Source organism: Dipodomys merriami, unplaced genomic scaffold (genome assembly GCF_024711535.1).
Source record: "Dipodomys merriami isolate MVZ:Mamm:240054 unplaced genomic scaffold, mDipMer1.0.p SCAF_373, whole genome shotgun sequence".
NCBI classification, from domain to species: Eukaryota; Metazoa; Chordata; class Mammalia; order Rodentia; family Heteromyidae; genus Dipodomys; species Dipodomys merriami.
In genome coordinates, this window is record NW_027205304.1 from 701,394 (window position 1) to 713,884 (window position 12,491).

The 12,491-nt window shown below is 42.9% G+C and overlaps 1 protein-coding gene across 2 annotated transcripts in view; it reads left to right on the forward strand.

Moving 5' to 3' along the window:
* Positions 1-12,491, forward strand: part of Zcwpw1 (zinc finger CW-type and PWWP domain containing 1) — a 35,869-nt gene that overhangs the window by 10,433 nt on the left and 12,945 nt on the right. For both annotated transcript variants that reach the window (XM_069989219.1, XM_069989220.1), the window contains exons 5-6: positions 1,915-2,038; positions 2,904-3,040. In XM_069989219.1, coding sequence (XP_069845320.1) covers positions 1,915-2,038; positions 2,904-3,040 — 261 coding nt within the window. The remainder of the gene's footprint in view (positions 1-1,914; positions 2,039-2,903; positions 3,041-12,491) is intronic.

Here is a 12,491-nt window from a genome sequence, read left to right on the forward strand (position 1 = left end):
TCATAAGACTAAGCAGAATGGTTTAACATATCAGCCATTCTTTTCTGTACTTGAATTACTAGAAAGAGATTGAGGAAATAATTATATACAATATATTACAGCCAGGTGCTAGTGGCTCATGCCTGAAATCCTAGCTCCTCAGGAGGCTGAATCTGAGGATCACAGTTTGAAGCCAGCCCTGGCAGAAAAGTCCATAAGACTTTTATCTCCAATAAATCATGCAAAAAAGTTGGAAGTGGTGCTGTGGCTGAATTGGTAGAGTTCTAGCCTTGAGTAGAAAGAGGCTCAGGGCTAATTCCCAGGCCCTGAGTTTAAGTTCCAGGACTCCCCCTCCCCCCAAATATATACTACATATAATTTTTTTACATATATAAAATAAAATTATCATGACTTAGCTGTTCTAGAATGAAGTGGATAAATCTGAAAGGCTTAAAGACTGTGATACAGTTTACTGAAAAATTTCTTTCTTTCTTTCTCTCTCTTCTTTCTTTCTTTCTTTCTTTGTTTTCTTTTTTTTTTTTCTTTTTTGGTCCAGTCGTGGGGCCTGAACTCTGGGCCTGGGCGCTGTCCCTCCGCTCTTCAGCTAGCGCTCTACAACTTGAGCCACAGCACCACTTCCGGCTTTTTTTTTCTGCTTATGTGGTGCTGAGGAATCGAACCCAGGGCCTCATGCATGCAAGGCAAGCGATCTACCACTGAGCCACCTTCCCAGACCATCTTTGTTTTCTATACCAGTCCTGGGGCTTGAACTTAGGGCCTGGGTGCTGTCTCTAAGCTTCTTCTTCTTCTTCTTCTTCTTTTTTTTTTTTTTTTTTTTTGGGTCTGGTCATGGGGCCTGAACTCTGGGCCTGGTGCTGTCCCTCAGCTCTTCAGCTCAAGGCTAGCGCTCTACCACTTGAGCCACAGTGCCACTTCCGACTTTTTTTTAATTCTTTGCTTATGTGGTGCTGAGGAATCGAACCCAGGGCCTCGAGCATGCAAGGCAAGCGCTCTACCACTGAGCCACCTTCCCAGCCCCCCTTTTTTTTTTTTGTCAGTCATAGGGCATTAACTCTGGGCCTGAGCACTGTCCCTCAGCTCTTCAACTCAAGGCTAGCGCTCTACCACTTGAGCCACAGCACCACTTCTGGTTTTTCTGAATGTTTTGTTGGAAATAGAGTCTCATGGAATTTTCTGCCCAGGCTGGCTTTGAATCTTGATCCTCAGATCTCAGCCTCCTGAGTAGCTAGGATTACAGGCGTGAGCCACCAGTGCCCAGCCTGTCTCTGAGCTTCTTTTGCTCTAGGCTAACATGCTACTACTTGAGCCACAGCTCTACTTCTGGCTTCCCCCCACCCCCCCAAGAGTCTCAGGGTTTCCTGCCCAGGCTGGCTTCAAATTGGGATCCTCAGATATCAGACTCCAGAATAGATAGGATTACAGGTGTGAGCCACTGATACCTGGATTTTTTTTTTTCTTCTGGTCCTAGGTCTTGAACTCTGGACTTGGGTATTGTCCTTAAACTCCTTTTGCTCAAGTCTAGCACTCTACAACTTGAGCCACAACACCACTCTGGCTTTTTCTGTGATTAATTCGAGATAAGAGTCTTACAGACTTTCCTACCTGGGCTGGCTTTGAACCATACTCCTCAGATTTCATCTGAGCCTCTGGAGTAGCTAGGATTATAGGCATGAAGCACCACTGCCTGGCCATTTTTTTATTCTAAATACAATTTTATTGATATTATTAGGGTGTTGTACAGAAGGGTTACTATTTAATAATTCCCTGAAATTTTAAAGTTTTAAAGATCTCTCATATGACAAAAGGCCCTTCTGGACAGCAGGGAAGAAATATTTTAATTATAGTATTATAGGTAGTAAATTATGGAGAGGTGGTTTTCCTTTATTGCTTCTCTGCTTCTATATTTTGTTTCAGGAGAGAGGGAATCTGGCCTTAATTTGACAGAGACTTCCTGTGCCCAATGTGTAGTATGCACCCAGTTACACAAAAAAAGAAGAATTGCTTCTTCTGCTACTACTGCTAATGGTAATGCCAGTGGGTAAGTCTATGCCAGAAAGGTAAGTAGAAAACAGAATAGAGTTAACATTAGGCAATGGTGATCTCTTTTTTTCTGTTTGTCTAGCTAGTCATTTATCAGATTATATTGATTTTTCTTAGAACAAGAAAGATAACTTGTTTGAATTGGGGAAAAATACATAAAAGAATTGGGTAAAATGACTTAAGTAGTTGTAAGAGTTTTATTTATTTTTTGGTGCTGGGGATTAAATCCAGCTTTGTGTATGCTAAGTACATTTTCTACCACCAAGCTATACATTTAGCCTCTGTCTCAGATTCTTCTATTTTCCTTTTATCTTTGGATTACTCAAAATATAGATACTATGTCTCCCTTTCAAGGTTTTTTTTTTTTTTTTTTTGCCAGTCCTGAGGCTTGAATTCAGGGTCTGGGTGCTGTCCTTTACTTTCTTTTGCTTACGGCTAGAACTCTACTACTTGAGTCACTCACAGCTTTACTTCCAGCTTTTTTCATAGTTTATTGGAGATAAGAATCTCATGGATTTTCCTGCGTGGGCTGGCTTTGAACATTGATCCTTAAGCTCTCAGTCTCCTGAGTAGCTAGGATTACAGCTATGAGCCACTGGTGCCTGGCTTCCCTTTCAACTTTTTTTTTTTTTTTTTTTGTCGGTTGTGGGGCTTGAACTCTGGGCCTGGGTGCTGTCCCTCAGCTCTTCAGCTCAAGGCGAGCACTCTACCACTTGAGCCACAGTGCCACTTCCGGCTTTTTCTGCTTATGTGGTGCTGAGGATTCGAACCAGGGCCTCATGCATGCAAGGCAAGCACTCTACCACTGAGCCACCTTCCCAGCCCCTCCCTTTCAACTTTTTATTTAACAATGTTCTTTTCAGGGATCCACAGATTTCAGCCTCTCCAGAAAATGAAGTTATCCCTCAGAGAGGGACATCTAAGGCAAGCCAACCAATTCTTGCACCTTCTGAGAAGACACTTAGTAGCTTCCCTGAGAGCAGAGGAAAGATGGAAGCTCGTAAGTATTGTCAGACACATTTTTATGTTTGGCTTAGGTATTTCCTTTATGAAATTAGGGAATTTTCAGCAAGCTGAGATTTTTCTTTTTTTTTTAATTTTTATTTATTTTTTATTGTGAAAATACTGTACAGAGGGGTTACAATTAGATGGGCAAGATAATGAGTACATTTCTTAACAAGCATTGTAGCCTCCTCCTTTGTTTCCCCTTCCCATCCTTTCCCAGCCTCTCCTCCCCCCCCCCCCCACCATAGTTGTAAAGTTCATTTTCGACATGACAACTTGTACTTCTCATTGTTGCTACGGGTCCACCTGTATCCTTATTTAAACGACTTGTTTTTCCCCTTCTCCTCCACAAATTATACCGACATCAAATACAGTGAAAGCAGGGGTTATACTGTGGGGGAGGGAACATACAAAACAACAAAGAAATAATCTTATAAATCAAGCTGAGATTTTTCAACCCAAGACATGAAACACTGAGGTGGTGATTTTTTTTTCTTTTATTCCATTCTCCTCCCCTACCCCCATCATCGAGCTTGAGCTTAGGGCCTAGGCATTGTCCCTGAGCTTTTTCACTCAAGGCTGGCACTTTACCACTTTGAGCCACAGCCATTTCTGGTTTTCTGATGGTTCATTTTGGAGATAAGAGTCTCACAGACTTTCCTGCCTGGGCTGGCTTTGAACCATGATTCTCAGATCTCAGCCTCCTGCTAACTAGGATTACAGGTGTGAGCCAACAGCGCCTGGCAGATTCTCTTCTTTATTTCCCCTATGTCACAAGTGTTTTGTTTTGTCTTCCTAAAAAAATGAAAAAATGGAGAAAATCCAAGGTGGCCATGAGCACAGGCAGAAAGACCAACCGAAACAACTAATTCAAAATCATTCTTACATCAAGGCCAGACAAAAAGAGAGGAAAGTGGTTTTAGTGAGTTCAGCCATAGTTGTGAAAATATACTTGGGCTGATAATTCAAGATTGAGGGAGAGAGCCAGGCATCGGTGGCTCATGCCTGTAATCCTAGCTACTCAGGAAGCTGAGATCATGGTTCAAAGCCAGCCCGGGCAGGAAAGTCTGTGAGACTCTTATCTCCAATAAACCACTCAGAAAACTGGAAGTGGTACTGTGGCTCAAGTGGTAGAACGCTCACTTTGAGCTGAAGAGCTGAGGGATAATGCCCAGGCCCAGAGTTCAAGCCCCTTGACCGACCAAAAAAAAAAAAAAAATGAGGGAGAGTTAGGATAGGATATTAGAGGAAACTACAGAGACTACATTTAATTCTTACAGCTGCCTGTTAGAGGATATGCTGCTAAGGAAGAAAGAGGAAGATTTCATCCATTTAGCTATTTATTTACATAGTGCATAGTTGTTGGTGCCTACTGTGTACCAGGCATTTTTATACCAGAAGGATAACTGTTGTGGTCAGAATGGTAGAGGAATCAGGAGAGTATGGAATCATAGAGGCCAAGGGAAGAAAAAATTTCAAGAGATAAGACATAGCCGGGCGCTGGTGGCTCACGCCTGTAATCCTAGCTACTCAGGAGGCTGAGATCTGAGGATCGCGGTTCAAAGCCAGCCCGGGCAGGAGAGACCGTGAGACTCTTATCTCCAATAAACCACCAGAAAACCGGAAGTGGCGCTGTAGCTCAAGTGGTAGAGCGCTTGCCTTGAGCTGAAGAGCTGAGGGACAGCACCCAGGCCCAGAGTTCAAGTCCCACGACCGAAAAAAAAAAAAAAAAAGACATGTTCAGCTATATCACATGATACTGTAGGAAAGCCAAAGAATATAAAGATCTGAAAATACTCAAGGTCATAACAGGAAGTCATTCAGGTCATTACAGCTACTATATGAGCTAGTAAGGGTAAATGGCAAGTTATAGTTATTTGAAGATTAAAAACTTTTGCAATGAGTCTAGGTGTGAAAAGTAAGAGGGAGAAAATGGTAGATAAAAGGGAGTGAATGGAGCTCAACAACAATGGTTCACACCTATAATTGTAGTTATTCAGGAGGCTGAGATCTGAGGAAGGAGGCTTAAAGCCTGCTCAGGCAAACAAATTTGAGAGAGTCTTATCTTCACTTAACCAGCAAAAAGCCAATACTAGAGCTGTGAGCTACAAGTCCAGGTGAAAAAGTCAAGCTGAGCAAGAGCTTGAGTCCTGAGATTAGGTCCCCAGTACCCATTATCCGCCCCCCCCGCAAGACTGGAGAATTGCAGGATGGTTTTGTTTCATAATTTTCTTTTAAAAGAGAGGATTGAGCTGGGTGCCAGTGGCTCACACCTGTTATCCTAGCTACTCAGGAGGCTGAGATTTGAGGATCTTGCTTCAAAGTAAGCCTGATCAGGAAAATCCACAAGACTTACCTCCAATTAATCACAGAAAATGCCAGAAGTAGTGCTGGGGTTCAAATGGTAGAGTTCTAGCATTGAGCAAAAAAGGAGCTCAGGGACAGTGCCCCCAGACCCAGAGTTCAAGCCCTAGGAGCAGCATTAAAAAAAGAAAAAAGAGGGCTGGGAAGGTGGCTCAGTGGTAGAGCGCTTGGCTTGCATGCATGAGGCCCTGGGTTCGATTCCTCAGCACCACATAAGCAAAAAGAAAAAAGCCAGAAGTGGCACTGTGGCTCAAGCGGTAGAGTGTTAGCCTTGAGCTGAAGAGCTGAGGGACAGCGGCAAGGCCCAGAGTTCAGGCCCCACAACTGGACCAAAAAAAAAAACAAAAAAAAAAACAAAAACCAAAAAAAGAAGAAAGGCAGTATTAGAAAATGTGATATATATATATATATATATATATATATATGTATATACGTATACACACATATATAAAATATATATCTACAAATGAATGTTGCTTATCTATTAGAAAGAATAACATTATGTTATTTGCTGGAAAATGGATAGACCTAGAACAAATCATGCTAAAAGAGATAAGCCAAGCTTAGAGAGACAAACCGCATGTTTTTCTCCTATGTAGAAGTTAGATCTACAATATAACTGGAGGGCTGGGAATGTAGCCTAGTGGTAGAGTGACTGCCTAGCATGCATGAAGCCCTGGATTCGATTCCTCGGTACCACATACACAGAAAAAGCTGGTGGTGCTGTGGCTCAAGTGGTAGAGTGCTAGCCTTGAGCAAAAGAAGCTCAGGGACAGTGGCCAGGTCCTGAGTTCAAGCCCCAGGACTGGCAAAAAATAAAAAAAAATACAACTGGACATGATAACCTATGCAGCATTCTAGACATTCACACACTCTCAGACTAAAGAAAGATATGTTTAAGTGTAATTTCTCTGAATATTTAAAAGGAAAGTCTGTGAAACTTTTACCTCCAATTAACCACTAAAAAAGCCAGAAGTGAAGGTGTGGCTTAAGTGTTAGAGTGCTAGTCTTGTGCATAAAAGCTCAGGGATAGTGCTGAGGCCGAGTTCACGCCCCAGGACTGGCCCAAGGAAGAAAAATAAAAGACAGACTTGGGCCAGGAAATCATATTTATATATACAGAGAGAATAATAAAATAGAAATAGGGAAGAGATTCAGAAAATCTGAAAAGAATTCTTTTTGTGGGGTGTGTGTATCTTTATAATTCTTTTTTTTTTTTTTTTTTTTTTTTGTCGGTGGTGGGGCTTGAACTCTGGGCCTGGGCGCTGTCCCTCAGCTCTTCAGCTCAAGGTGAGCGCTCTACCACTTGAGCTACAGCACCACTTCCGGTTTTCTGGTGGTTTATTGGAGATAGGAGTCTCACGGTCTCTCCTGCCCAGGTTGGCTTTGAACCGCAATCCTCAGATCTCAGCCTCCTGAGTAGCTAGGATTACAGGCGTGAGCCACCAGCGCCCGGCTATAATTCTTTTTTTGAGAGACCAGGGCTTGAACTCAGGGCCTTATGCTTGGTAGTTAGGTACTCTACTGCCTGACCCATGTCTCTAGCCCTTTTTTATATATTACTTTTCAAACAAAGTCTTGTTTTTATACCTAAACCAGCCTGGGACCATCCTCTTCCTTCTCTTGCTCCCTTATGTAGCTAGAATAACAGGTATGCACCATTGTGCCCAGCTTTTTGTCAGTTAAGGTAGAGTCTTTTTGCCCAGGCTGTCCTTGAATTGCAGTTCTCCTAATTTTAGCCCCGTATAGTTAAATTTATAGTTATAAGTCATTGTGCCAGGCTGATTTTACCTTTTGTTGTTGTTGTTGCTCACGAAGCTTGAACTTGGGGCCTGGGTACTGTCCCAGAGCTCTTTAGCTCAAGGCTAGTGCTCTACTGCTTGAAGCCATAGCATCACTTCCAGTTTTCTGGTGGTTAATTGGAGATAAGAGTCTCATGGATTTTTCTGCCCAGGCTGGCTTTGAACGGTGATCCTCAGATCTCAGCCTCCTGAGTAGCTAGGATTACAGGTGTGAGCCACTAGCACCTGGATGATTTTACCCTTTTATCTGGGAAAGAAGACACTAATTTGTCTTTGAGATTGGATGGAGGGAGGATAATGATAGATTACATATGGATTCACTTATTTCTTTAATTTTATTTTATTGTAAAGATGATATACAGAGGGGTTACAGTTAAATGAGTAAAGCAATGAGTACATTTCTTGTTGAGCATTGTTACCCATTCCCTTGTTCTCTTATTTTTTTCTTTAGTACTGGGGTTTAAAATCAGCATTTCATGTATGAAGCACCAGTTCATTCATTCTTTGAATAACAGCTACTAGTGTCTTTTATTATGTGTCAAAGATTTTACTAGAGGGCTGGGAAGGTGGCTTAGTGGTGGAGTGCTTGCCTTGCATGCCTGAGGCCCTGGATTCGATTCCTCAGCACCACATAAGCAAAAAGAAAAAAGCTGGAAGTGGCGCTGTGGCTCAAGTGGTAGAGTGCTAGCCTTGAGCTGAAGAGCTGAGGGACAGCGCCCAGGCCCAGAGTTCAGGCCCCACGACCAGACCCAAAGGAAAAGAAAAAAAAGATTTTACTAGATGCTAGAAATGATGAGCAAATTTTTTTTTGGTCAGTTGAGGGGCTTGAACTCAAGGCCTACCTGCTGTCCCTGGACTCTAGCTCAAGGCTAGTGCTCTACCCCTTTGAGCCACAGCTCCACTTCTGGTTTTTGAGTGATAAACTGGAGATAAAAGTCTCACAGGGACTTTTCTACCTGGGCTAGCTTTGAACTACAATACTCAGATCTCAGCCTTCTGAGTAGCTAGGATTATAGGGGTGAACCACCAGTGCCTAGCAAGATGATAAGCAAATTTGGTAGCCTGTCCTTCATAGAATTTTCAGTATGTTAGATAATAAAGAAATGTGGGACATAAGGTGTCAGTGGGAAATTTCATGACAGGGAACAATAGATCATATAATGTAATATTTTAAAATAATAATTATACATTGATAAAGGTAGAATAAAATATAAAAAGAAAGTATTAGTAAAAAATTCACAGACAAATGGATGATCTTGGAGAAGACAGGCTTCTACCTTCCTACCAGCAAGCAAGGTAGTCCAGGTCAGTGAATTCTTTTTTTTTTTTTTTTTTTTTGTTGGGTGGGGGGCTTGAACTCTGGGCCTGGGCGCTGTCCCCAAACTCTTGAGCTCAAGGTGAGCACTCTGCCACTTGAGCCACAGTGCCACTTCCAGTTTTCTGGTGGTTAATTGGAGATAAGAGTTTCATGGGCTTTCCTGCCTGGGCTGTCTTCGAACCTTGATCCTCAGATCTCAGCTTCCTGAGTAGCTAGGCATAAGCCACCAGCACCTGGCTGAATTCTTCCTATAATGACATCATAACATTGTAATGGAGCTAGAAATATAATCTAATTTGGACTTTCAGCTGTCTGGAGTTCAGATTCCCTCAAAGGAGGCTCTAAATAGGCTATTTTCTCAAAAATAATTTTTATTTTGGTTTTATGTGATTAAGTAAACTCAGATATTCCTATTGAGAACTTTGGAGATACTGCAGTTTCTTCAAGCCTGATCGATCTCCTATTAGCCCAAATAAGCTGGTGTTGTCAGGTTTATATTACTTGGTCTACTTATTGCTCTGCAATGTTACCCACCTGCAAAATGAGATTTTTGGATTGGCACATGAGAGTTTATTCTCTAGATGGCGCTCCTGAGTTAGGATTTAAGAATGTCAGCCCTTTGCTAAACAAAACAGTTGTTAAGGAGAGGAGATTCTTGGAGTACGAAGTAGAAAGGTGCATATACAGAACCAATAGACACAGTCTGCAGTAGGTACTATGAAGGCAAATCATCATGAGAGGAAATGAGGGAGACTCTAAGATGCGCCAGTCAGGGAATACATTTGTAAGGAAATTGTATTTATGCTGAAACCATTGAAGGAAGAGAAATTACACAAGTCAAGAGTTAAGAGTGTTGGGCTGGGAAGGTGGCTCAGTGGTAGAGTGCTTGCGTTGCATACATGAGGCCCTCGGTTCCATTCCTCAGCACCACATAAGCAGAAAAATCCAGAAGTGGCACTGTGGCTCAAGTGGTAGGACGCTAGCCTTGAGCTGAAGAGCTGAGGGACAGCGCCCAGGCCCAGAGTTCAAGCCCCAGGACTGACAAAGAAAAAAAAAAACTGAGCACTGGTGGCTCACACCTGCAACCCTAGCTAGTCAGGATTGAAGAATTGTGGTTCAGAGCCAGGCTTGGCAGGAAAGTTTGTGAGATTTTTTTTTTTTTTGGTTGGTCATGAGGCTTAAACTCTGGGCCTGGGTACTGTTCCCTCAGCTCTTCAGTTCAAGGCTACCACTTGAGCCAAACACCACTTCTGTTTTTTTCTGTCTATGTGGTGTTGAGGAATCGAATCCTGGACCTTATGCATACGAGGTAAGCACTCTACCACTGAGCCACCTTCCCAGCCCTCTGTAAGACTAAACAAAAAAGCCATGAGTGGAGCTGTGGCTTAAGTGATAGCATGCTGACCTTGCACAAAAGAAGCTCAGTGAAGCCAGGCGCCCGTGGCTCACGCCTGTAATCCTAGCTACTCAGGAGGCTGAAATCTGAGGCTCTCAGTTCAAAGCCAGCCCAGGCAGGAAACTCGGTGAAACTTTTTTTTTTCCAGGTAAGGGGTAGGTTTATTCAATAGACCTGCTGGGACCAGGTAAGGTTGGCACTCCACGTGGTGGGGAAAGGCCTGGGAAAGAGAGCTGGGAGAGTTGGGAAAGAGAGAGAGCTGGGAAAGAGAGAGGAAAGAGAGAGAAAAGAGCTTGAGAAGAGCTAGACAAGAGCAGAGAGAGAGGTAGCCGAGTAAGAACAGCAGCACTCACGTGGTATTCAGGTAAGGGGTAGGTTTATTCAGTAGACCTGCTGGGACCAGGCAAGGTTAGCACTCCATGTGGCTGGGAAAGGCCTGGGAATGAGAGAGAGCTGGGAAAGAGGAAAGAAAGAAGAAAGAGCTAGAAAAGAGCAGAGAGCAGAGAGAGCTAGAAAAGAGCAGGGAGAGTCGGTGAACTCTTATCTCCAATAAACCACCAGAAAACCAGAAGTGACACTGTAGCTCAAGTGGTAGAGTGTTAGCCTTGAGCTGAAGAGTTGAGGGACAGTGCCCAGGCCCAGAGTTCAAGGCCCAGGACTGACAAAAAAAAAAAAAAAAAAAAGCTCAGTGACAGAGCCTAGGCATGAGTTCAAAGACCTGGCATCAAAAAACAAAACAAGGAGCTGGGAATGTGGCTTAGTGGTAGAGTGCTTGTCTAGCATGCATAAAGCTCTGGGTTCAATTCCTCTGTATCACATAAACAGAAAAGCCAGTAGTGGCACTGTGACTCAAAGTAGTATAGTTCTAGCCAGCAAAAGAAGCTCAGGGACAGTGCCCAGGCACTGAGTTCAAGCCCCAGGATTGGCAAAAAAACAAAACAAAACCACAACCAAACCAAAGCAAAACAAAAAACTATAGGAATGGATGAGATTACCTTAAGAGAAGGTATAGTATGGAGAGAGAGGACCATGATTTAGCTTTGAAACCTTGACATTTAGATCTTGGGTGGAACACAGAGTATCCAGCCAAGGGAACTGAGGAAGAAGCTGCCAGAAAGATGGAGGGGATGAGAAAAATGAGCTATCATAGACCAGAAAACTGTTTCAGGAATGTGTGATCAACTAAAATGTTCTTAGTATGTCTTCATTGTCATAAAATACAGTCATACTCAGGGTGAGGTCAAACACTATCTTCTTTAAATTGAATAAAACTTGAAAAACTTATGCAGTCTTGTCATTGGAAGTTCCATGCCAACCCATAAATGTCTAGTTTCATATCATGAGGGCAAGTTTCTTTGCACTTACTTTCTTTCTAATTTTTTTTTTTTTTTTTTTTTTTGTCGGTCGTGGGGCTTGAACTATGGGCCTGAGCACTGTTCCTCAGCTCTTCAGCTCAAGGCTAGCGCTCTACCATTTGAGCTATAGGGCCACTTCCGGTTTTCTGGTGGTTTAGTGGAGATAAGAGTTTCACTGACTTTCCTGCCCAGTTTGGGTTTGAACTGCGATCCTCAGATCTCAGCTTCCTGAGTAGCTAGGATTATAGGCATGAGCCACCAGCGCCCGGCTTCTTTTTAAAATTTCTTTCTTTTTTTTTTTTTTTTGGTTGGTCGTGGGGCCTGAACTCTGGGTCTGGGCACTGTCCCTCAGCTCTTCAGCTCAAGGCTAGCACTGTACCACTTGAGCCACAACACCACTTCCAGCTTTTTCTGCTTATGTGGTACTGAGGAATCGAACCCAGGGCCTCATGCTTGCGAGGCAAGCACTCTACCACTGAGCCACCTTCCCAGCCCCTTTTTAAAATTTCTAAACATTGTTATTATAAAGGTAATGTACAGAGGGGTTGTGGTTATATAAGTCAAGTGTACATTTCTTTTCTTTTTTTTTTTTTTGGGGGGGGGTCCAGTCGTGGGGCCTGAACTCTGGGCCTGGGCGCTGTCCCTCAGCTCTTCAGCTCAAGGCTAGTACTCTACCACTTGAGCCACAGCGCCACTTCCGGCTTTTTTCTTTTTGCTTATGTGGTGCTGAGGAATCGAACCCAGGGCCTCAGGCATGCAAGGCAAGCGCTCTACCACTGAGCCAACTTCTCAGCCCCAAGTGTACATTTCTTTTTGGACAGTGCCACTCCTTCCCTCACTCCCAGTTGTTCCCTCCCATTCCCATCCACAAGTTGTATAGTTCATTTTTAACTCCAGTGAGTACCACTGCTGCATTTGTTCACCCTTTGTCCCTCCACTTATGTGACTCTGTTTACATTCACAAAGACATATAAATGAACAAACAGAACAGGAAGAAAAGAAAACAGCAAAAAAGAAAAAAAAAAACCTCATGTTTTCTTTTCCTGGAGTTCATTTTGATAAATGTTGTTTTGTATGATCAGATGCACATAAACATTGTTACTTTTCTGTTCCTCTTGTAAGAGTATCTTCTATTGATCTCACTGTGTGTGAATGCCTAGATCCATTTTCTTAAGAATAGGCATTACTTTTATAACTTACCATTTATATTG